Source organism: Pan paniscus, chromosome 8 (assembly GCF_029289425.2).
Source record: "Pan paniscus chromosome 8, NHGRI_mPanPan1-v2.0_pri, whole genome shotgun sequence".
NCBI lineage: Eukaryota > Metazoa > Chordata > Mammalia > Primates > Hominidae > Pan > Pan paniscus.
Genome location: NC_073257.2, coordinates 109,376,912 through 109,399,722, shown reverse-complemented (window position 1 = coordinate 109,399,722; position 22,811 = coordinate 109,376,912). Strand labels below are relative to the sequence as shown.

The following is a 22,811-nucleotide window of genomic DNA, read 5'->3' as shown; positions in this document are numbered from 1 at the left end:
TTCATCGTCTGGGTGCGGTGGCTTATGCCTGTAATCCCAGCACTTTGGGAGGCAGAGGCAGGTGGATCACCTGAGGTCAGGAGTTCAACACCAGCCTGGCCAACATTGTAAAGCCCTATCTCTACTAAAAATACAAAAATTAGGGCCAGGTGCAGTGGCTCATGCCTGTAATCCCAGCACTTTGGGAGGCCAAGGCGGGCGGATCATGAGGTCAGGAGTTCGAAACCAGCCTGGCCAACATGGCAAAACCCCGTCTCTACTGAAAATACAAAAATTAGCCAGGCGTGGTGGTGGGCACCTGTAATCCCAGCTACTTGGGAGACTGAGGCAGAAGAATTGCTTGAACCCGGGAGGCGGAGGTTGTAGTGAGCCAAGATCATACCATTGCACTCCAGCCTGGGTAACGAGAGCAAGACTCCATCTCAAAAAAAAAAGAAAAAGAAAAAGAAAAGAAAATACAAAAATTAGCCAGGCGTGGTGGCAGGCACCTGTAATTCCAGGTACTCGGGAGGCTGAGGCAGGAGAATCGCTTGAACCCAGGAGGTGGAGGTTGCAGCAAGCCGAGATCGCACCATTGCACTCTAGCCTGGGTGACAAAAGCGAACTCCATCTCCAAAATAAATAAATAAATAAAATAAAGTTTTCATCATTCAGATTTTCACATTTTTTATGAAGTTTATGTCTAGGTCGCACGCAGTGGCTCACGTCTGTAATCCCAGCACTTTGGGAGACTGAGATGGGAGGATCATTTGAGCCCATGAGTTCAAGACCAGCAACATGGCGAAACCCATCTCTACAAAGAAATACAAAATACTTAGCCAGGGGTAGTGGCACATGCCTTTGGTCCCAGCTACTGGGGAGGCTGAAGTGGGAGGATCACCTGAGCCTGGGAGGCTGTGATTATACCACTGCACTCCAGGGTTCAAGTGATTCTCCTGCCTCAGCCTTCTGAGTAGCTGGAACCACAGGCACATGCCACCACGCCTGGCTAATTTTTTGTATTTTTAATAGAGACAGGGTTTCACCGTGTTAGCCAGGATGGTCTCGATCTCCTGACCTCGTGATCTGCCCACCTCGCCTCCCAAAGTGCTGGGATTACAGACATGAGCCACCATGCCCGGCCAAAACAAAAGTTTTTATGTAGTGTATTTTACCATGATTTTTAAAAATGAGGAAAAAAGTTTATATCCAGGTATTTTTTTGGTTTTTCTTTTTTCGCTATTATAAATGGTCTTTTTCCTTATATCATTTTACAGGCTATTGTGTATATGTATATATATGAAGGTTTTAAATTTCATAATATTTTGTATCCAGCTAATTTAACAAATTATTTTGTTTGTGATTTTTTTATTTCTCTTGGATTTTCAGGATATACGCTCATGTCATTCACAAATGATATATTTATTTTCTTTTCAATTTTTATACAAAGCTGCATATTTGAAGTGTTACAGCAATGCTGCTTCTCATCTAGGAGGGCTCTTGGCAAATATAGTGGGCCCCCAGGTACAAAGCCTAGGGCAGGCAGGAAACATTATAATTAGTGTTATTCAACCCTTTGGTAGGTTTTTTTTTTATTATTTTTCATATTTATTTATTTTATTTCCTGCAGATGTGAAATCTGGCAACTATACAGTGTTACAAGTTGTGGAAGCCCTTGGGTAAGAGCCTCTGCTATAGAATGTTCTTCTCCAACCCTGACTGTGTATTCTGAAAAGTTACTTTTGCGCATTGCTGCTTTCCTGGAGCCTGAATTTGTCCTGTAGCCCAGCAGCCCCCTTCCATATTAGTACCTCAGTCTAAGCCTATATGTTTGAATTGTTTCTCCTGAAAAAAGTTTCATGCTGTCTGGCTGAGGCTTCTTTAGTATTTGGGAGCACACAGCCTGTAGGCCACATCAACTCCTGGCACAGCCCATGGCTTTGGGATGAGGTACGTGGTTGAAGGCCATCAGCTGTTGTTGATTCCTTTGTGCATCTGTAGACCCACCTACCTCCATGGGATGCTAGCCTGCCTAGACCTGACTCAGAACAAGCTGTGGGCCCTGTGTGGGGAGTTCCCAGGAGGCTGACCCTGCTGCAGATCCCTACTAGGAGGAAAGGCTTTGGGAAACAGCTGATAAAGCAGTGTTACAGCTTGGGATTCTAAGCACTTAGAGGAAGTACGTGCTTGTAGTCTAATGCCTACTTTCCTCGTATTTCATAATTGGTATAGACCATTTAAATTGACAAGTCTTATTAGTAAGAGTTGTTAATTGTGACAGCATGTCTTCTAAAACAGAAAACTAGAAAATTGGGGGAAATTAAAAAACAAAGTCACTGTTACACATTTCTCCCACATAACAGACTATTTGACCTTTCTGCTCACATTGTGGTGGCCTTGGTCCATTAAAAAATATATCTACAGTATTGGCTGGGTGCAGTGGCTCATACCTGTGATCCCAGCACTTTGAGAGGCCGAAGAAGGTGGATTGCCTGAGCTCAGGAGTTTAAGACCAGCCTGGGCAACAAGGTGAAACCCTGTCTCTACCAAAAATACAAAAAATTAGCTAGGCGTGGTGGCATGCGCCTGTGGTCCCAGCTACCTGGAAGGCTGAGGTGGGAGGATCACTGGAATCTGGGAGGTGGAGGTTGTGGTAAACAGGTCATGCCACTGCATTCCAACCCAGGTGACAGAGTGAGACCCCCATCAAAAAATATATATAGGCCAGGTGCAGTGGCTCATGCCTGTAATCCCAGCAGTTTGGGAGGCCGAGGTGGGCGGATCATGAGGTCAGGAGATCGAGACCATCCTGGCTAGCACGGTGAAACCCCGTCTCTACTAAAAATACAAAAAATTAGCCGGGCATGGTGGCGGGCGCCTGTAGTCCCAGCTACTTGGGAGGCTGAGGCAGGAGAATGGCGTGAACCCGCGAGGCGGAGCTTGCAGTGAGCTGAGATTACGCCACTGCACTCCAGCCTGGGTGACAGAGCGAGAGTCCATCTCAAAAAATATATGTGTGTGTATATATATATATATATATATATATACACACACACACACACAGCCTTATTGATGTATGATTCACATATAAAGTTCACCATTTTAAAATGTACAATTCTGTGGCTTGTAAAAGTATATTTACAGATTTGTGCAATTCTCAGCACAGTCATTTTGAGGACATTTTCATTACTCCAGAAAGAAACCCATGCCCATTAGCAGTCATTTCCCCTTCCCTCTTCTTCCCAACCCCCAGCAATCACTAATCTACTTTCTGTCTTCTATGGCTTTGCCTACTCTGGAAATGTCATATAAATGGAATCACACACGTGACCTTTGTTGCCGGCTTCTTTCACTTAGCATGTTTTCGGGGTTCATCCATGTTGCAGCACACATCAGTTCTGCATTTCTTTTCTTGCTGAATAATATTCCCGTTTTATGGATATGCATCTTATTTAATCATTTATCAGTGGACGGACATCTGGATTGTTTCCACTTTTTGGCTATTCCTAATAATGCTGCTATGAGCATTTGTGTGCCTTGTTCCATTTTTAAATGCTCCAAATGCATAGTTTTCTTTTTTTCTTTTTCTTTGAGACAGGGTCTCACTCTGTTAATCGAGCTAGAGTGCAGTGGAGCGATCATGGCCCACTGCAGCCTCGATCTCCTGGGCCCAAGCCATCCACCCACCTCAGCCTCCCAAGTAGCTGGGACTACAGGCTTGTGCCACCATGCCCAGCTAAGTTTTTGTATTTTTTGTAGAGACAGGGTCCCACTATGTTGCCCAGGCTGGTCACGACTGCCGGGCTCAAGTGGTCCTCTCGTCTGTCTCCCAAAATTCTGGGATTACAGGTGTGAGCCACCACACCCAACCTGAATGCACAGTTTTCTACTTCCTGAGTAGAAACCTTTCTACAGGTTTTTATCCTGGGGATCCTGTTAAGAGTGACCTTATTTTTGTCCCCTTACTCTGAGTTATATACACTCTTACCCTTGAGGTTCAATACAACTGTCATGGCCAGAACTCTTCCACTTTCTGCTTGTTCCTGCTTAGATTATTTCTAGTATATTTCAGTATAATCTCCGTAGAGCAATTTTGAGGATAAGTCACTTCCTTGTTGCTTCAGTCCAGCTTCTCCTATATCAATAATCCTACCTAGTTAACTAGTTAAAGCTATATTCTGGCCATCTTACTTTGTAACCTTCCAGTTATAAAGTTTTGGTTTTTCATGTTTTCTTTTACTCTAGGAACTTGGTGGTGATTCTGAGCAATTTTTTTTCCTTAGCATTAATTTACAAAAATACACGTATTCTCCTTGTTTTGGTGGAAGCTGCAGCTGCCAATCATCTCTCAAACCCTGTGGGTAGCTGCTAAGCTGTATTTCAGAGGAATGTCACAATCATACCACTGGGGAGAAAGAGTAAGCACAGTGCTTATTAGGTGCCAAACTGGGGTACCTGGAGGCAGAAACCTCTGTTGGCTCTTGGTGTCATGTGTGCCTCTAAATGATGCCACATCAGTCTGAGGATCGCTCTTAAGCCTTCTGTCCTTACTGGTATCTGTAATGCTGTTACCTCAGGAACACCTTCCTGGGCTGTTTTTACTCTTAACAGGGCTTGGCTCTGCTTCCATGCCCAGGGAGTGAGTGTGACTAATGTAAAATATTTATTTCTTCAAACATTTGAACTGGGTAATTGCAGGCTCTCTCTATCCTGTTTTCCCCTAGGTCCTCTCTAGAGAATCCAGAACCCCGAACTCGGGCACGAGGAATCCAGCTTTTGTCACAGGTGCTACTCCACTGTCACACCTTGCTCCTGGAGAAGGAAGGTACTGGTGTCACTAATAGGAATGTCTTCCTGGATTGCTGAGCCCAGGTCTCCCATGTCTATTCAAGCCAACTTTACAGGCAGGGAGGGAGGGCTTAAAGTATCTATGAACTACTAATTCAAGGTCTTCATTCCTCACTGGTATATGTGGCAGAGATGATTAGAATTGAGACACAAGTCACATGGATTTCAATATAAAACGTTAGCTGGGCATGGTGGTGGGCGCCTGCAGCTACTTGGGAGGCTGAGGCAGGAATCGCTTGAACCCAGGAGATGGAAGTTGCAGTGAGCCGAGATCACGCCACTGAACTCCAGCCTGGATGACAGAGCGGGACTCCATCTCAAAAAAGAAAGACACATGGATTTCAAATGTAGCCTTAGACTGTTTTTTCAGTGTATTTTTCCCACTCCGTAAAATGAACAGAGCAGTATTTCATAGGTAAAGATGAAAAGTAATGAAATATCGGCATGCTTTGAGGTCCTGAGGGGGAAAAAGGACAACAACTTATTTATCTTGTATAGCAGGGGTAGGCAAACTATAGCCTGGTTTTTTTGTTTTGTTTTTTTGTTTTTTTTTTTGGTTTCAAGGAGCAGAGAGTTTAATAGGCAAGAAGGAAGGGAGGAGGAAGAAGCTCCCCTGTACAGAGACAGAGAGAGCGGGGCTCCAAAGCCAAGAGAGGGAACTCCGCCTGCCACAGATACCAGCTAGGTAATATATCCGGAAGCTGGAGGAGGCGGTGTCTGATTTGCATAGGGCTCGGGGGATTGGTTTGACTAGGCATGTCATTCACATAGCCGGCAAAAAAGCTGGCCCTCCTACCCTAGTCTTTTAATATGCAAATGCAGGGCACCATGATATTCTACACATGTGGGGATACATGGGGGCAGCCATGTTGCCAGGAAGGTGGGGAAAGGGCAGGAAGGCCATGGGAATCGCCATATTTGGGTGGACCCAGTTTCTAATGGATTTCATTTGCATATCAAAGGTTGGGGCCTGGCACTAAGAGCCAGGGCTTTACAGGAAACTTCTCTGGAGATGCTTTTAAAAACAAAAACTTCCCAAGGACCCCTTTTCCTCTCTATTTGCCTAAAATAATTTCTTTCTTTTTTTTTTTCTTAACTGTTCAAGGTTTATTGGGGGTTTTAGTTGGTATAACACTTGGATAGTTGGTTGCATTGTTTATATGTAGATGTTTTTACGTTATATGGTAATGTACACTACTGATATAGTTCACAAAATAAGATCCTTTGGAAGAATTATGCACAAGACATATGATATTAGATTTATACACTGGATCCCAGGATGTGACTGATTGGGAAAAAATGTTGGACTAGGCATGTTCAGTGAAGGAGCCAGGAAGTTATATAACACACAGTAAACATCCACCTGGCTCAAGGGGCAAATGCAGCACGTAATAATTTCTTAATAACTCCTACAACATTCCCCCCTGTAGAGATGCCACACTAACTGCTGTTACGGGGTTTGGGGTGATGACTCCTTCTGGCTACTTCCTACTGAAAAGGGGCGTCGAATGGGGAACAGCAGCAAGGGCTCCTCCTGGGGTTGATCTAAGGGTCCTCACAAGAATGGCGTGTCAATGTGTGGTTCAGTTTACAGTACCATTTGGAGTTTGATTGCTTCAGTCTGATGAACAAATTTCCTTTCCCAGCCAACACACCAAAATGATACGGCTCCAATGAGTGGAGGAACACCAGGGTTCTTGGTCCTCATGCTGGTTTAGATAAAACGACACCGACACACATGAAGTGGTTTTAAGTAGCGGAGAGTTTAATAGGCAAGAAGGGGCAAGAAGGAAGGGAGAAGGAAGAATCTTCCCTGTATAGAGGCAGAGGGAGGGAGGGCTCCAAAGCCGAGAGAGGGAACCCCTTTTATTTGTTTTTTGGAGACAGGGTCTCACTGTGTTGCTCAGGGTGGCCTTAAACCCCTGGGCTTAAATGATCGTCCCACCTCAGCCTCCCTATAGGCAAGCACCACATGCCCAACCTACAGCCTGTTTGGGGGTATATGTGTGTGGGTATTTGTGTTTAGTATAATATCATCTATATAAATTTAAAAATACACAGAAAAAATAATTTATAAGATGTCACACATTAAAAAAAACATCATACACCTGTTTTTATAAACTTTTATTGGAACATAGCTACACTCATTTATTTCCCTGTTGTCTATGCTACTTTTTTGTTAAAACAGCAGAGTTGAGTAGTTGGGATAGAGACCATACCCTGTAAGCCTATATTTACTGTCTGACCCTTTAGGAAAAAATTGGTGAACTCTAGTTCTGTAGAAAGGCGGTTTTGGGCTGAGAATGGGTTTTACTGTGGACCTGTATGAGAATGGATATTAAGAAATGTTCCCCTATTTTCCTGACTGATCAGGTGTCTACCTTCAAATGGGAAGGCACAGGACATGTCTCTTGGTGAAAGAGAAAATTTGTAGTGGAACCCAAACAGAAACAACTGTTATAGACTTAGGGAAGGAACAAAGCTGTTGGGCCCTTCTCGTGCCTATGTCAACTAATGGCTGAATCTGGTTTGTGCAGTGGTACACCTGATACTGTTCTATGAGAACCGGCTGAAGGACCATCATCTTGTGATCCCATCTGTCCTGCAGGGTTTGAAGGCACTTGTGAGTTCTCCTTCATTTCATTACATAACTTTGTTCAAGGGAGCCCTTGTTTAGTTCTCTCCTTGCGCTTTGGGTGTGATGGTTCACATGCTGAGGAGCAGGTGCCCAAGTGTGGGACTAAATTAGTGTTACCAGCTCTACTTCCGTTTTCCCTCTAGAGAGTAAAAGTGTACTTTGGGGGACTGGAAACCAGAGCCATCTGGAAAGAGCTGCAGAGAACTCATCAGCTTGAGAAAGAGTCTCACTATTAGTGCTTCTTCCTCAACCAGGATGCTGTGATTCTTACAGTAGCTAATTAGGCCTGTTGTAGGGTTGTGTCTTGGAGGCCATGCTGCAATTCCTTCAGTGTTCACATACCTTCTCCTCTCCCCCAGAGCCTGTGTGTGGCCCTGCCCCCAGGGCTGGCTGTTTCTGTGCTTAAAGCCATCTTCCAGGAAGTGCATGTACAGGTGAGGGATAACAGTCATGTTGGTATTCTCCTCTGTCTCTACCCCTTGACATAACTGGGATTCAATAGCAAAAATTATTGCCTTCTAAGTTCTGAATTATTTTGGATCTTGTGAATGTTTTTATGCTCTTCTTCAGCATGTTTATATGCTCATCTTTGTTATTGGACAAGGAGAGGGGTGCATGCCATTAGATCTGACCTGTGTCCTCTTATACCTACAGAAAGTAAGGCATCCCTCCGTCAGGCAGGTTTGAATTATTGGCACCACTGCTGTGCTGCTGAGTCAATATCCATACCCTTTCTCTGTAGTTTCTCTTAGATTGATCTTATGCTGGTATAAAGAGCACTGTTCACTTAGAGATTATGAAGCAGGAACTAGCTGTGTCAGCTAAGGTATTCTTTGAGCATTTTCTTCACTTCTTTCTCCCCCACCCCCAAGTCCCTGCCACAGGTGGACCGACACACAGTCTACAATATCATCACCAATTTTATGCGAACCCGGGAAGAAGGTAAGAGACAGAGCTTTCTGGGAAATGTCAAAAGCAAGCACATCCTACTTTTTCCCCTATTAGTAGGACTCATTTTACCTGGGGTTATATAGAAGAGCTGGTATCCTGAGAGAGAATGATAAAGGGAAAGGGGGGGTCTGCTCCCTCCCCCATGAAGTAAAGAAAGGGTAGAGTTTGTTTGAGCCAGTGTTTTAAATTCTTACCTCCACAGCAATGTGTATATTGTTGCACATCTCTTCACTGAGTACTTTCTTGGAATGGAAAAAGGGTCAGCCCTGAAGAGAAAGGGGAGGCAGTGATAGCAGAGGGAGAACACAGGCTAGGAGAAAGCCCACACTTTCTGTGCTGTGGGACAGTATAGTAACCTTGTTCTCTCCTTCCCAGAGCTAAAGAGCCTAGGAGCTGACTTCACCTTTGGCTTCATCCAGGTGATGGATGGGGAAAAGGATCCCCGTAATCTTCTGGTGGCCTTCCGCATCGTCCATGACCTCATCTCCAGGGACTATAGCCTGGGTATATCGTGGTAGCCATGATTAGCTCATTGGAGCTTTATCAGATGAGTGAAGCTGATAAACCAACCTCATTTTTTCTCTGTTGCCACAGGACCCTTTGTGGAGGAGTTGTTTGAAGTGACATCCTGTTATTTCCCTATCGATTTTACCCCTGTAAGTAGCACCTTCATTGTTTGATCATATATTTGTTGAGTGTCTGCTATGTGCCAAGCCCTGTTCTGGGCACTGAGGGTACAGGTCACCAAAATAGACATCCCTGCCCTCATTATTTTATATTTTAATAAACTAGGAAATGGAAAAGCATTTGACATATGAGGAATGATTCAAAGCAGCATGTATTGGGGGGAATTCTTAAGCTCCTTAACACTGTATTTAGTGCTGAAGGCTACAGGATTGCAAAACACTGTCCCTGCCCTTGAAGGCTGAAACATTTAAGTAACAATAGGAGATTAGGTAGGAAAATGAGTAGTACTATAGCTGTTCAGAGAAGACAAAAGTTCAGTGTGAGCTAGAGTAGGCAGGAACTGACTTCACAGTTAAGATAGGATTTCACCTGGTTTGTGAGGGATGCATAAGATATGATTCTGGAGTTGGACAGGGCATCTCAGGCTATAGAAACAAAGTGACAAAACAAAGAAGGCACAATTGTGCACAGTGTACAGAAGGTATTTGCTCTGACCTTCTTGGGCCTTCCTCCCACTCTGCAGTTGAGTTCCCTTCTACTGCCAAATACTCAAGAGTTTCATCACCGTGTGGGTGTGTGTGCTGCAAGCATTAGTGGTTTGAAAGAAATAAAAGGCATTCTATTGCAGCATGCCAAACAGCATATTGACTCTCACTGCCTTTATAATGACACCACCATCTTTGCTGTAGGGAATTTCTTACCAGCTTATTTCAGTTGACATTATGTTACTGGGGACCACCTGTCTTCTGAAATGAATCTTTTTATCTCTTTCATAATCAGAATTCTTATTCTAACCCTATACCCTTGAAATCTTGAAAGATCCTGGTTTAGCTCCCACATTCTTCTGTTTTTACTTTGGTTTTTTTGGTGTGTGTTTTTTTGTTTGTTTGTTTTGGTTTGGTTTTTGCTTTTTTGAGATGGAGTCTCGCTCTGTCTCCCAGGCTGGAGTGCAGTGGTGCGATCTCAACTCACTGTAACCTCTGCCTCCTGGGTTCAAGCAATTCTCTGCCTCGGCCTCCCAAGTAGCTGGGATTACAGGCGCCCACCACCATGCCCGGCTAATTTTTTTTGTATTTTTAGTAGAAATGGGGTTTCACCATCTTGACCAGGCTGGTATTGAACCCCTGACTTCGTGATCCAACTGCCTCGGCCTCCCAAAGTGCTGGGATTACAGGCGTGGGCCACCATGCCCAGCCTTTACTTTGTTTTATTTTGTGTTTTGTGTTGGTTTTGAAAAGATAATTCATTCACATGATTCAAAGTCCAAAAGGGTGAGAAATCTCCCTACCATCTTTTTTTCTCCATAATCAACCAAGTTATCAGTTATGTTTGTATCTTTACAGAGCTTTTTCATCTATATGTAAGCAAATGCTTTTACCACCACCCCCCTAAAATCAATGTGTGCACATGCGGGCATGTACACACACACACACTTCTCCTGTACTTTGCTTTTTTCACTGAACACTATGTCTTGGAGAGTGTTCCACATCAGTATATAAGTTAGCTCTTTCATTCTTTATGGCTGCATAATATTCCTTTGGCCGGAAATAACGAATTAATTTCACTAGTCCTCTGTGGATTGTTGCTAATCTTTTGCTGTTATGAGCAGTGCTACAACTTTCATACATATGAGTATAATGATAGAATAAATTCCTAAAAGAAATTGCTAGGTCAAAGAATATGTGCATTTATAATTTGGGGGAGAGGAACAGTATTTCATCCATTTTTTTGAAAGGTTATACAATGAGCATGATTCAGCATTTAAAGGGTAGATAATTAAACTTCTTTCATACCCCTTTACTGCTACTGTCCATTTTCCCATTAGAAACAATCACTGTTCACAGCTATTTATTTTCACAGAGATAATCTAGGCAAAATAAACTTACAGATAATATTAGGAAGATTTCTCTCATTCAAGCAGATTTTTGTATGTTGTTCTGCACTGCAGTCTATCAGAAGCAGAAAGCTCTTATCAAGATATTAATTAAAACAGAGGCACTTGGCTTTAGTGTAACTATTTGTGTTACAAATATTCTTTATTGTCTTACAAATCAGGGTTTTTATTGTTGTTGGTTCTGTTCTGTTTTGTTTTGTTTTTCAGACAGGGTCTCACTCTGTTGCCCAGGCTGGAGTGCAGTAACACAATCCTTGCTCACTGCAACCCCTGCCTCCGGGGTTCGAATGATTGTTGTGCCTCAGCCACCTGAATAGCTGGGATTACAGTACGTGCCACCATGCCCGACTAATTTTTTTTTTATATTTTTTAGTAGAGATGGGGTTTTGCCATGTTGTCCAGGTTGGTCTTGAACTCCTCACCTCAACTGAACTACCTGCCTCGGCCTCCCAAAGTGCTGGGATTACACGTGTGAGCCACATATCCAGCCACAAATCAGTATTGTGTGCCATCATAGTGGATCTGATGAGTTTAAGGTTCAGTTTCTTCACTATGCTTATATGCTCACTCTAAGAAGAGGTTGGCAAACTTTTTCTTTCCCTTTTTTTTTTTTTTTTGAGGCAGGCTGGAGTGTAGTGGCACCATCACAGCTCACTGCAGCCTTCACCTCTCTGGACTCTGGTACTCTGGTGATCCTCCCACCCCTGCCTCCCGAGTAGCTGGAACCATAGGCACATGACACTACTCCCGACTAATTGTTGTATTTTTCTATAGACACAGGATTTTGCCATGTTGCCCAGGCTGGTCTTGAATTCCTGGGCTCAAGCCATCCACCTGCCTCGACTTCCCAAAGTGTTGGGATTACAGTCATAAGCCACCATGCCTGGCCAACTTTTTCTATAAAAGGCCAGACAGTAGCTTTGTGGGTCATATGGTCTCCTCAACTCTGCTGTTACTGCACAAAAACAGCCTTAGACACAGGAACAGCTACAGTAGCTATATCCCAATAGAACTTTTGTTATCAATACTAAACTTTGAATTTCATATAATTTTCACTTGTCACAAGATATTCTTTTGGTTTGTTTCAAACATTAAAAATGTTAAAACCATTCTTAGCCAAACAATGTCAACAGGTTGATTTTTACTCCTAATGCAGAGTAGATATTGGATCTTCCTTCACCGTCATCCTAGATTCCCTTATCCTTTTTCTTGGATCAGATCTCCTGTTTCCTGAGTTCACATATTCCTCATTTTGTGGTTTACCCCCTCAGTTTGATGGTGTACTTCCTTTAGTATTTTCCTGAGAGAATGTATGAAGAAGTGAGAATTTTTTAGATTTGTAACCCTTAAATGTCTTCAATCTTGTCTCTCATTTTTGACATTATGGGCATGTAATTCAAGAATAGAAATTCTAGGCCGGGCGCAGTGGCTCACACCTGTAATCTAAGCACTTTAAGAGGCCGAGGCGGGTGGATCACTTGAGGTCAGGAGTTCGAGACTAGCCTGACCAACATGGTGGAATCCCGTCTCTACTAGAAATACAAAAATTAGCTAGGCGTGTTAGCAGGCACCTGTAATCTCAGCTACTTGGGAGGCTGAGGCAGGAGAATTGCTTGAACCTGGGAGGCGGAGGTTACAGTGAGCCGAGATCACGCCATTGCACTCCAGCTTAGGCAACAAGAGTAAAACTCCATCTCAAAAAAAATAAATAAATAAATAAAAAGGGAATTCTAGCTGGATGCAGTTGCACATGTCTGCAGTCCCAGCTACTTGTGAGGCTGAGGCAGAACAATCACTTGAGGCCAGGAGTTTGAGGCTGTAGTGCACTATGATTGCACCTGAGAAAGAGGCCAGGTGCAGTAACTGACGCTTGTAATCCCACTACTTTGGGAGGCTGAGGCAGGTGGATTGCTTGAGCTCAGGAGTTCAAGACCAGCCCGGGCACCATGGCAAAACCTTGTCTATAAGAAATACAAAAATTAACTGGGCGTGGTGGTCGAGTCTGTAGCCCCTGCTACTCGGGAGGTGGAGGTGGGAGGGTGGCTTGGGCTGGGGAGGCAGAGGTTGCATTGAGCCAAGATCATGCCTCTGCACTCCAGCCTGAAAGACAGAGCCAGACTCAGTCACCAAAAAACCAAAAACAAACAAACAAAAATGGAAATTGTTTTCTCTCAAGATTTTGAAGGCATTGCTACATTTAAATCTAGTTATTGGCTGGGCGTGGTGGCTCATGCCTGTAATCTCAACACTTCGAAAGGCCAAGGCAGGCGGATCACCTGAGGTCAGGAGTTCGAGACCAGCCTGGCTAACATGGTGAAACCCCATTTCTACTAAAAATACAAAAAAATTAGCCGGGCGTGGTGGCGTGAGCCTGTAATCCCAGCCACTCGGGAGACAGGCAGGAGAATCGCTTGAATCCTGGAGGCAGAGGCTGCAGTGAGCCAAGATCGTGCCATTGCACTCCAGCTTGTGTAACAAGAGCAAAACTCCATCTCAAATAAAGAAATAAGCCTAGTTATCTAGTTTTCATTTGCTGTGGAGAAGTCTGAATTTCTTCTGTTTCATAAACTTTTGTATTTACCATTTTTTTCTTCCTCTCTATAAACTGATGTTTGGTTCACCCCGATATATTGAAACTTCACAGTGATGTGCCTTAGTATTGGTCTATTTCATGTACTGTGTTGGGTACTTAGTAGGCCCTGTCAATCTGGTAACCCGTGTCCATTAGTCCTGTAAATTTTTCTTGAATTCTTTAATTGATTATTTCTTCCTCTCTCTTTTCTCTGTTCCTTCATTTTGGAACTCTCATTAATCTTCTGTTGGACCTCTGATTTTCTGACCTTTTGTTTTCTATTTTGTACCTCTGTCTTTTTGTTACTTTATAAGAGAATTCCACAGTTTTATCTTTTCTATCAAAGTCCAGTCATGAAAACAGAAACCAGGCCAGGTTCGGTGGCTTACGCCTGTAATCCCAGCACTTCGGGAGGCTGAGGCGGGTGGATCATTCGAGGTCAGGAGTTCCAGACCAGCCTGGCCAACATGATGAAACCCCATGTCTACAAAAAATATATAAAAATTAGCCGGGTGTGTTGGCGCGCCTGTAACCCCAGCTACTTGGGAGGTTGAGACATGAGAATCACTTGAACCTAGGAGGTGGAGGTTGCAGTGAGCCAGGATCAAGCCACTGCAATCCAGCATGGGTGACAGAGTGAGACTCTGTCTCAAAAAATAATAATAATAATAATAGTAAATCCCTTCTTTTACTATGTTTTTGGTGGAGTTTGCAAAGAGGAAAAGGAAAACCTGATATATGTTTTCAGTCTGTCGTCTTGGTACAGAAACCATCAAGGCTTTCTGTTTTCAGAATTACAGCTTTTTATAAGGGTGAAAAAAATGGAAATGTCCATCAACAAGGAATTATTTAGATAAACTGGTACAACCACAAAATGAAATCATAGCCACTAAAACTAATGCTATGAAAGAATAATACCATAAAAATGTTCTTAATATGTTAAGTGAAAAAAATTAAAAACCACATGTACAAAATGGTTTTTAAGTATATATATTTTTTATATGGAAACAGTATATACTAGCACATAGTAACAATATATATCAGAGAAGAAAGGAATACACCAGAAAGTTAAGCATGCTTATTTCTGAGTGGTGAAATGATAGAAAATGTGTAATCAGATTTTTAAAAATGCCTAAAGACAAAAGTTCCCAAGGAGTACCTAAGATCAAGCAAGTCTTCTTGCTGGGGCCTCATTATCTTACTATCTTCCCTGATTGGGTATGAGTATCACCCTGTTCTGCAGGGTTACCAGGTTCGAGCCTGTGTTCAAGGTGGTCTGAAATGTTACACAAACCCACAGCCCTTCTCCCTTTTCCAGCCACCTAATGATCCCCATGGTATCCAGAGAGAAGACCTCATCCTGAGTCTTCGCGCTGTGCTGGCTTCTACACCACGATTCGCTGAGGTGGGTCTAGCCAAGGTTAGGGTATATAGCCTCTGCCCATAGATGGCTCTGAAGAAAGACCAGTAAAAGCATGGAGAAAAAAAGATCTGGTATACATTTTAGGGCATGACACCCTGCAAGTGTCTTGTGTGGCAGGTATCTTCAGACCTTCGATGTAGAAAACTTTACCATCTCTTCATAATCCAGAGCTGGATTCAGTGGCACACACCTATAGTTCCAGCTACTCAGGAGGAGTCTGAGTGGAAAGGATCACTTAAACCCAGGAGTTCAAATCCAGCCTGGGCAACATAGGGAGACCTCGTCTCCGCTACACAAAAAAATAAAATAAATAAACCCAATCCCTATATGGTGCTGTCTTTTAAAATCCTGTAACTTTGTCAACTTGCCTGTTTTTGAGGTAGTGGGGCTCTGGTCACTGCTTGGCAGGAAGGTTAGCTTACAAGCATAGCTCCTGACTTGAGTACAGCTCCTTGATGTAGTACCTGCTTTTGGGGACTGATGGCAAGGACAGGGTTGACCTTGATGTGACTGACACACCACCCATCTCAGGCTTAAGATCTTCCTTCTGTCCCACAGTTTCTGCTGCCCCTGTTGATTGAGAAAGTGGATTCTGAGGTTCTGAGTGCCAAGTTGGATTCTCTACAGACTCTGGTGAGTGATTTTTCTCCTTGCAGGACCCAGCTACCTTTTGACAAGTTAGGGGTCCTAAAGGATATAGATTCTAGGATAGCCAAGGAACAGTTCATGGGCCTCAGAAGAGGATACCCAGGATTTGGGCCTTTGTGTCGACCTGAAGCCCCCAGCTGCATATCGACGTGTCCCATCCCCCATCCCGTAGTAACTGAGGAAAGGCTGACCAGGACTCCCTCTTTAGGCTTCTATTTTATCAACCAGGGTTATCTCCTACTTCTCTGTTCCCTTAGTAGGACTGTTAAAAATCTTAACTGGTTTTTCTGCTGAGACCAGGGCTCCTTCAGGTGCCATTATGCTGAGGTACCTGCACATCCTAGGGTGTCTGAGTGTGTACATAACTGATAGCAGCGGTTTCCTTGGCAGAATGCTTGCTGTGCTGTGTATGGACAGAAGGAACTGAAGGACTTCCTCCCCAGCCTTTGGGCTTCTATCCGCAGAGAGGTGAGTGTCACTCAGATAAACTCACTACTGTTAACTTTCAATTGTCAGGCATGAGGGGAAATAATACATCCTGTCCTTTTCCCTCTGTCATCCCCAGGGCCAAGATATAATGCCTGGTTATTCAGGAGGCAAGTAGGGGGACATAATTCTAGTTGAATGACAAGAGAGAGAGTCCCTATGTGATGGTCAGCTGCTTGGTAAGAGCAGCTGATCACCTTTGCACATTACCCACTTCTTGTCCTTCTGTGGCAAGGAGTGCAGGTCATGGTGCCTTTGGCACCATGGTGAATAGAAAGGTGAGCAGAGCCACTGCTCAGAGTTGGCTTTTTGTTTCTCAGAAAGTATGTGTCTCTGTCCTGAGTGTGACTAAGGACTTGGTAAGAACACACCAATTGAGAAGACACTCAGTTGGGGTGTTAATTTCCATTTCTGTGTCCTAGAGGTTCTCACTCCCCTCTCCAACAAGGAAATAGGCAGTGGATTGGTGGGGTCTCATCTGGTGCAGGCTCACCTCAGTAGCCATGGGATCCCTCCCTGACAGGTGTTCCAGACGGCAAGTGAGCGGGTGGAGGCAGAGGGCCTGGCGGCCCTCCACTCCCTGACTGCGTGTTTGTCTCGCTCTGTGCTGAGGGCTGATGCTGAGGACCTCCTTGACTCCTTCCTTAGCAACATTCTACAGGGTAATGGGGCCGTGGCAGCCAGGAAGGGGAGTGAGCACAATAGAAACGACATTCCTTGCCTGGGTGCGGTGGCTCACGCCTGTAATCCCTGCACTTTAGGAGGCCGAGGCGGGTGGATCACCTGAGGTCAGGAGTTAAAGACCAGCCTGGCCAACATGGTGAAACCTCGTCTCTACTAAAAATACAAAAATTAGCCGGGCGTGGTGGTGGACGCCTGTAATCCCAGCTACTCGGGAGGCTGAGGCAGGAGAATCGCTTGAAAAGGCAGAGGTTGCAGTGAGCTGAGATTGCGCCACTGCACTCCAGCTTGGGCAACGAGAGCAAAACTCCATCTCTAAAAAAAAAACAAATGACATTCCTTAAGGGCCAGTGACCTTTATTGTTTAGCCCCAACATATTTGGTGATTTGGGGGCGATAGCCCTACTTTGAATTGAAAACAATTTGAGTGTTAACTGCTTGCAAACTGTCATGGGTCTCAGTCTCCAACCTCTGTGGACTGTAGGGGAGTCAGGCACCATTTGGCCTCCTCCCCAGCTCTGTGATGTGCTGCTTCTCTAGACTGCAGGCACCACCTGTGTGAACCGGACATGAAACTGGTGTGGCCTAGTGCCAAGCTGTTGCAGGCAGCTGCAGGTGCATCTGCCCGGGCCTGTGACTCTGTCACCAGCAATGTACTGCCTTTACTGCTGGAACAGTTCCACAAGCACAGTCAGGTAAGGGAGCAGAATCTTTGGGGGAAATGATGGGACCTGTGTGCTAGGTTCCCTTTCTCAGAGAGTGAGCTAAGTTTTAGCTTGGGCCAACATAGTAGACCTTGGGTTTTGCTCCCATTAGCTGCTGCTGCTGCTTCCCTTACTCACTTTTTCCCTGTCTCGTACATAAAAGGATCATTCTCCCAAGACAGGAGGATTGCTTGAAGCCAGGAGTTCAAGATCAGCCTGGGCAACAAAGTGAGATCCCATCTCTAAAAAAAAAAAAAATTTTTTTTAATTAGCCAAGCAGGACATGCTGGTTCATGCCTGTAATCCCAGCACTTTAGGAGACCAAGGCAGGAGAATCACTTGAGGTTAGGATTTAAAGACCAGCTTGGGCAACAAGACAAGACCACATCTCTACAAAAAAAAAATTAGCTGGATAAGGTGGCACGCATCTGTAGTCCCAGCTACTCAAGAGGCTGAGGCGAGAGAATCACTTGAACCTAGGAGGTCGGGGCTACAGGGAGCTATAATCATGCTACTATATTCCAGCCTGGCTGTGGCATAGCAAAACCCCCATCTCTTGGAAGAAAGAAAGGATTTTCCCTATATCCAGAGTAGCAGGATTGAAATCCTTTAAAATATTCTTTGACTCTAGTACCCCTTGAAACATTACAGAGCAGCCAGCGGCGGACAATCCTTGAAATGCTCCTGGGTTTCTTGAAGCTGCAGCAGAAATGGAGCTATGAAGACAAAGGTGAGGTTGCTTTCCATTGCAGTGCTCTGGGGACTGTTGAACACTTCAGCCTATAAAGGATAGCAGGGCAAAGAGTGCTGTGGAAAAGTAGTCTAGAACAGTGGTCCTATTCTGAGGTTGTAGCACAAGAGAACACTTAACAGATGAGATGGATGAGATCTGTTTATTTTTCTCAGTGTGCTTTCTGGATACCCAGTGGATTAAGCTCTTTAAATCTGCCCCAGGAGGCGGGGCATGGTGGCTCACACGTATAATCCCAGCACTTTGGTAGGCTAAGGCAGGCGGAAAACTTGAGGTTAGGAGTTCGAGACCAGCCTGGCCAATATGGTGAAACCCTGTCTCTACTAAAAATACAAAAATTAGCCAGGCCTGTTGGCACATGCCTGTAATTCCAGCTACTCGGGAGGCTGAGGCAGGAGAATGGCTTGAACCTGGGAGGCAGAGGCTGCAGTGATCCGAGATTACGCCACTGCACTCCAGCCTGGGCAACAGAGGCCTTGTCTCAAAAAAAATCTACCCCAGGTTGGCTGTGTATCACAGCTTAGTCAGGGATATGGAATGCAGTGGCTTCCTTCTAACCTGGCCTCTGTCTCTTCCCTAGATCAAAGGCCTCTGAATGGCTTCAAGGACCAGCTGTGCTCACTGGTATTCATGGCTCTAACAGACCCCAGCACCCAGCTTCAGCTTGTTGGCATCCGTACACTCACAGTCTTGGGTGCCCAGCCAGGTACATCTTAAGGGAAAGAGAAGAGGAAAATATTGGTCCTTTTCTTGTAAGACTGCCTTGGTGAAAAGCAGCCTTACTATCCTCTTCTTACTGCAACTCTGGATGATTTGGGATTTCTAATAAGAGCTTAGAAGGGTTGTGATGGCTGCAGGGGAAGAAAGATGAGATTCATGTTCCCTTCTAACTACAGATCTCCTATCTTCTGAGGACTTGGAGCTGGCAGTGGGTCACCTGTACAGACTGAGCTTCCTGAAGGAGGATTCCCAGAGTTGGTGAGAATTTAAAGCAGTGAGATAGAGCAAGCTGTTCCCTGCCTCTGTATTGGCAGCAAAAGATCAAGCTAGGACCAGGGCTCTGTGCTTCTGACCCTTGGCTCTCCTTAGGGGAGGTGAGCTCTGTGTTAGACTCTGGCTGCTAACCAGTTGGAGAGATGTAGGACTGCTCTCTTCTTAGGCTTTAAGAAGCCCTGTCCAACTCAGTGGTGTAGGTACTTGAGTTCTGCTCTTTAGCAAGGAGGCGTCGGGAGCTCACACTCCTGAATCTGCCTAATATCAGACGTAGGCAAGAGAGCTGTGAGCCCAGGCTCAGCCAATGCTTATCTGCTCCGCGCCTCCAGCAGGGTGGCAGCACTGGAAGCATCAGGAACCCTGGCTGCTCTCTACCCTGTGGCCTTCAGCAGCCACCTCGTACCCAAGCTCGCTGAGGAGCTGCGTGTAGGTATGTGTCTCTAATCCTCTGTGGCCCATCCCTTTCCAGCAAGGCTTTGGGGCCTTCGTGCTTCCTATCACACAGTAAACCTTCGTCTCATGGGTTGCTTTCAGGGGAGTCAAATTTGACTAACGGAGATGAGCCCACCCAATGCTCCCGGCATCTGTGCTGTCTGCAAGCCTTGTCAGCTGTATCAACACATCCCAGCATCGTCAAGGAGACACTGCCTCTGCTGCTGCAGCATCTCTGGCAAGTGAACAGAGGTAACTACTAGGAATAACCACCAAGGGACTGGGCTGAATAGGGAGCTGTAGTCTCTAAGGCAGTGGTTCTAGCTGTAGCTATACATAAGAGTAACAGAATCAACTCTTAAAAGAAAAAAAAAATACTGATGCCTGCGTCCAACTGAATCAGTCTCTGAGGAGGGATGGGACTTAGGCAACAGTACTATTAAGAGTACCCGGCCAGGGCCGCTGCTCTTGCCTGTAATCTCAGCACTTTGGGAGGCCAAGGCCAGCAGATCACTTGAGGTCAGGAATTTGAGACCAACTTAGCCAACATGGAGAAACCCCGTCTCTACTAAAAATACAAAAAATTAGCTGGGCATGGTGGCATGCGCCTGTAATCCCAGCTACTGGGGAGGCTGAGGCAGGAGAATCTCTTGAACCCGCAAGGCGGAGGTTGCAGCGAGCTGAGATTGCGCCACTGTACTCCAGCCTGGCCAGCCTGGGCAATAGAGTGAAACTCTATCTCAAAAGAAAAAAAGGGTTGGGCGCAGTGGCTCACGCCTATAATCCCAGCACTTTGGGAGGCTGAGGCGGGTGGATCACAAGGTCAGGAGTTCGAGACCAGCCTGGCCAACATGGTGCAATCCCGTCTCTACTAAAAATTATCTGGTCTTGGTGGCAGGCGCCTGTAATCCCAGCTACTCAGGAGGCTGAGGCAGGATAATTGTTTGAACCTGGGAGGCGGAGGTTGCAGTGAGCCAAGATCATGCCATTGCACTCACACCTGGGCAAACAGGGTGAGACTCCATCTCAAAAAAAAAAAAAAAAGTGCCGGGCTGGGTGTGGTGGCTCATGCCTGTAATCCCAGCACTTTGGGAGGCCAAGGCTGATGGATCACTTGAGCTCAAGAGTTTGAGACCTGACCAGCCGGTGCAACATGGCGAAACCGCATCTCTACAAAAAATACAAAAATTAGCCAGGAGCAGTGGCATGCACCTGTAGTCCCAGCTACTTGGGAGGCTAAGGCAGGAGAATCACTTTGAGCCCGGGAGGCAGAGGTTGGAGCAAGCCGAGATCGCTCCATTGCACTCCAGCCTGACCTGGGCAACAGGAGTGAAGCCCTGTCTCCAAAAAAAAAAAAAAAAAAAGTATCTAGGTAATTTTCATGTGGGATCTGAATTGAGAGGCATCACCCTAAGGCCGTGGTGCTCAAAAGATGGTCTGTTAACCAGCAGCATGGGCGACATCTGGGAGCTTGTTAGAAGTGCAGAATCTCAGGCCCTCACTGATGAGAATCTGCATTTTGACAGTGTACCCTGGTAACTCGTAGACCGTTGAGTTTGAGAAGCACTGCTCCAATGCAAAAGTGACAGCAGCCTGCCCTGTGGGTAGATTCAGGCCTACTGTGGTTGATCCAGCAGCTGTTACATAGTAGAATGAATACTAGACTTGGATTATAACTTGGGCTTGATTCCTGACTTTGCACTTCCTGTGACCCTGGAAAAGCCACTGATCATGTATTTCATTGTGCCTCCATGTCCTTCTCTATAGAGTGAGGGAAATGATACTTCTAAGGTTGTTATGAAAAATAAGGAGAGAATATATACAAGTGCTTCTGCTGCAGAGCCTGGGACAGAGCAAGTCTCAACTATGAAGTCTGAATAGATCAGAAAGAACAGCCAGGAGAATAAAGTGACTCAGCTTTTTAATAAGGCACTCTTGGTCCCTTCAGTCACTCTTCTTTGTTCCTTTCATCTGCTGTGTATTGGAAACACCTGAAAGTGCTTTTAAGCAAACCTTACAGAGAACACTTTCTCATCAACAGGGAATATGGTTGCACAATCCAGTGACGTTATTGCTGTCTGTCAGAGCCTCAGACAGATGGCAGAAAAATGTCAGCAGGACCCTGAGAGTTGCTGGTATTTCCACCAGACAGCTATACCTTGCCTGCTTGCCTTGGCTGTGCAGGCCTCTATGCCAGGTAACTTTCCACCTCTCCTTACTGGCCTTTGGGAACTTTGCCCTCTGCTGGTGTTGAACAGCACCACCCTCTGGGTATTGGTGGTACTGTATTTTGTACCATCAGAGGTTTATTTTCAATCCTTTGTCCTCAGAGTGAGATTTCACTTCATAGCAAAGGGTGCCACCCTGACCAATGGCAGGAACCAAAATCCACTAGTGTTAGCAACATTCAAAAGAATGCACACCTTTTCCCCATGAAGTGCTATGTGATTAGTTTACTTAGAATTGGACTCTGGAGTCAAGCCCACCTGGTTGGGTTTTATCCTCAACTCTACCACTTGCTAACTTAGGTGAAGATATTCAGCCTTTCCACGCTTCAATTTCCTCACTTGTAAGATGGAGATAAAGAGTACCGTCTAGGCTGGCGCCATGGTTCACACCTGTAATCCCAGCACTTCAGGAGGCCAAGATGGGAGGATCACTTGAGTCTAGGAGTTTGAGACCAGCCTGGGCAACACAGGGGACCCTGTTTCTACAAATAGTCAGGCATAGTGGTGCACACCTATAGTCCCAGCTGCTCAAGAGGCTGAGGTGGGAGGATCACCTGAGCCCAGGAGTTCAAGGCTGCAGTGAGGCATGATTGTGCCTCTGCACTCGAGCCTGGGTGACAGAGCGAGATCCTGTTCCTGTCTCAAAAAAAAAAAAAAAAAAACTGTTTCACAGGGTAGTTGGTAAGGATTAAATAAGATATAGTACCTGCCACATAGGAAGTACTCAGTGTATGATAGTTGCTATAAATAATAAGGACCCATGAAGATAAATCTATGTTTTTAATTTTTTCAGAGACCAACATTACTATTTTTTTTTCCTTGCATCTCCAGGGACACCAGGGACAACATTTCTATTTCTTATGTTAAGAATGTTCATCTTAGCTATCCCTCTTTCC

The 22,811-nt window shown here is 45.1% G+C and overlaps 1 protein-coding gene across 8 annotated transcripts in view; it reads left to right on the top strand.

Annotated features, from left to right (window-relative positions):
* MMS19 (MMS19 homolog, cytosolic iron-sulfur assembly component) overlaps positions 1–22,811 on the top strand; it is a 40,334-nt gene that overhangs the window by 12,920 nt on the left and 4,603 nt on the right. For 3 of the 8 annotated variants that reach the window (XM_063607838.1, XM_055093245.2, XM_063607839.1), the window contains exons 2-19: positions 1,610–1,658; positions 4,704–4,804; positions 7,365–7,450; positions 7,825–7,899; positions 8,338–8,407; positions 8,792–8,920; positions 9,011–9,072; positions 14,888–14,974; positions 15,551–15,625; positions 16,031–16,108; positions 16,650–16,788; positions 17,348–17,502; positions 18,163–18,241; positions 18,843–18,968; positions 19,159–19,240; positions 19,585–19,685; positions 19,790–19,939; positions 21,729–21,884. In XM_063607838.1, the coding sequence (XP_063463908.1) occupies positions 1,610–1,658; positions 4,704–4,804; positions 7,365–7,450; positions 7,825–7,899; positions 8,338–8,407; positions 8,792–8,920; positions 9,011–9,072; positions 14,888–14,974; positions 15,551–15,625; positions 16,031–16,108; positions 16,650–16,788; positions 17,348–17,502; positions 18,163–18,241; positions 18,843–18,968; positions 19,159–19,240; positions 19,585–19,685; positions 19,790–19,939; positions 21,729–21,884 (1,800 nt within the window). Of the gene's footprint in view, positions 1–1,609; positions 1,659–4,703; positions 4,805–5,391; positions 5,513–7,364; positions 7,451–7,824; positions 7,900–8,337; positions 8,408–8,791; positions 8,921–9,010; positions 9,073–14,887; positions 14,975–15,550; positions 15,626–16,030; positions 16,109–16,649; positions 16,789–17,347; positions 17,503–18,162; positions 18,242–18,842; positions 18,969–19,158; positions 19,241–19,584; positions 19,686–19,789; positions 19,940–21,728; positions 21,885–22,811 lie in introns of those variants that run through there. The other 5 variants (XM_063607837.1, XM_063607840.1, XM_063607843.1 and 2 more) reach the window with 4 other exon arrangements.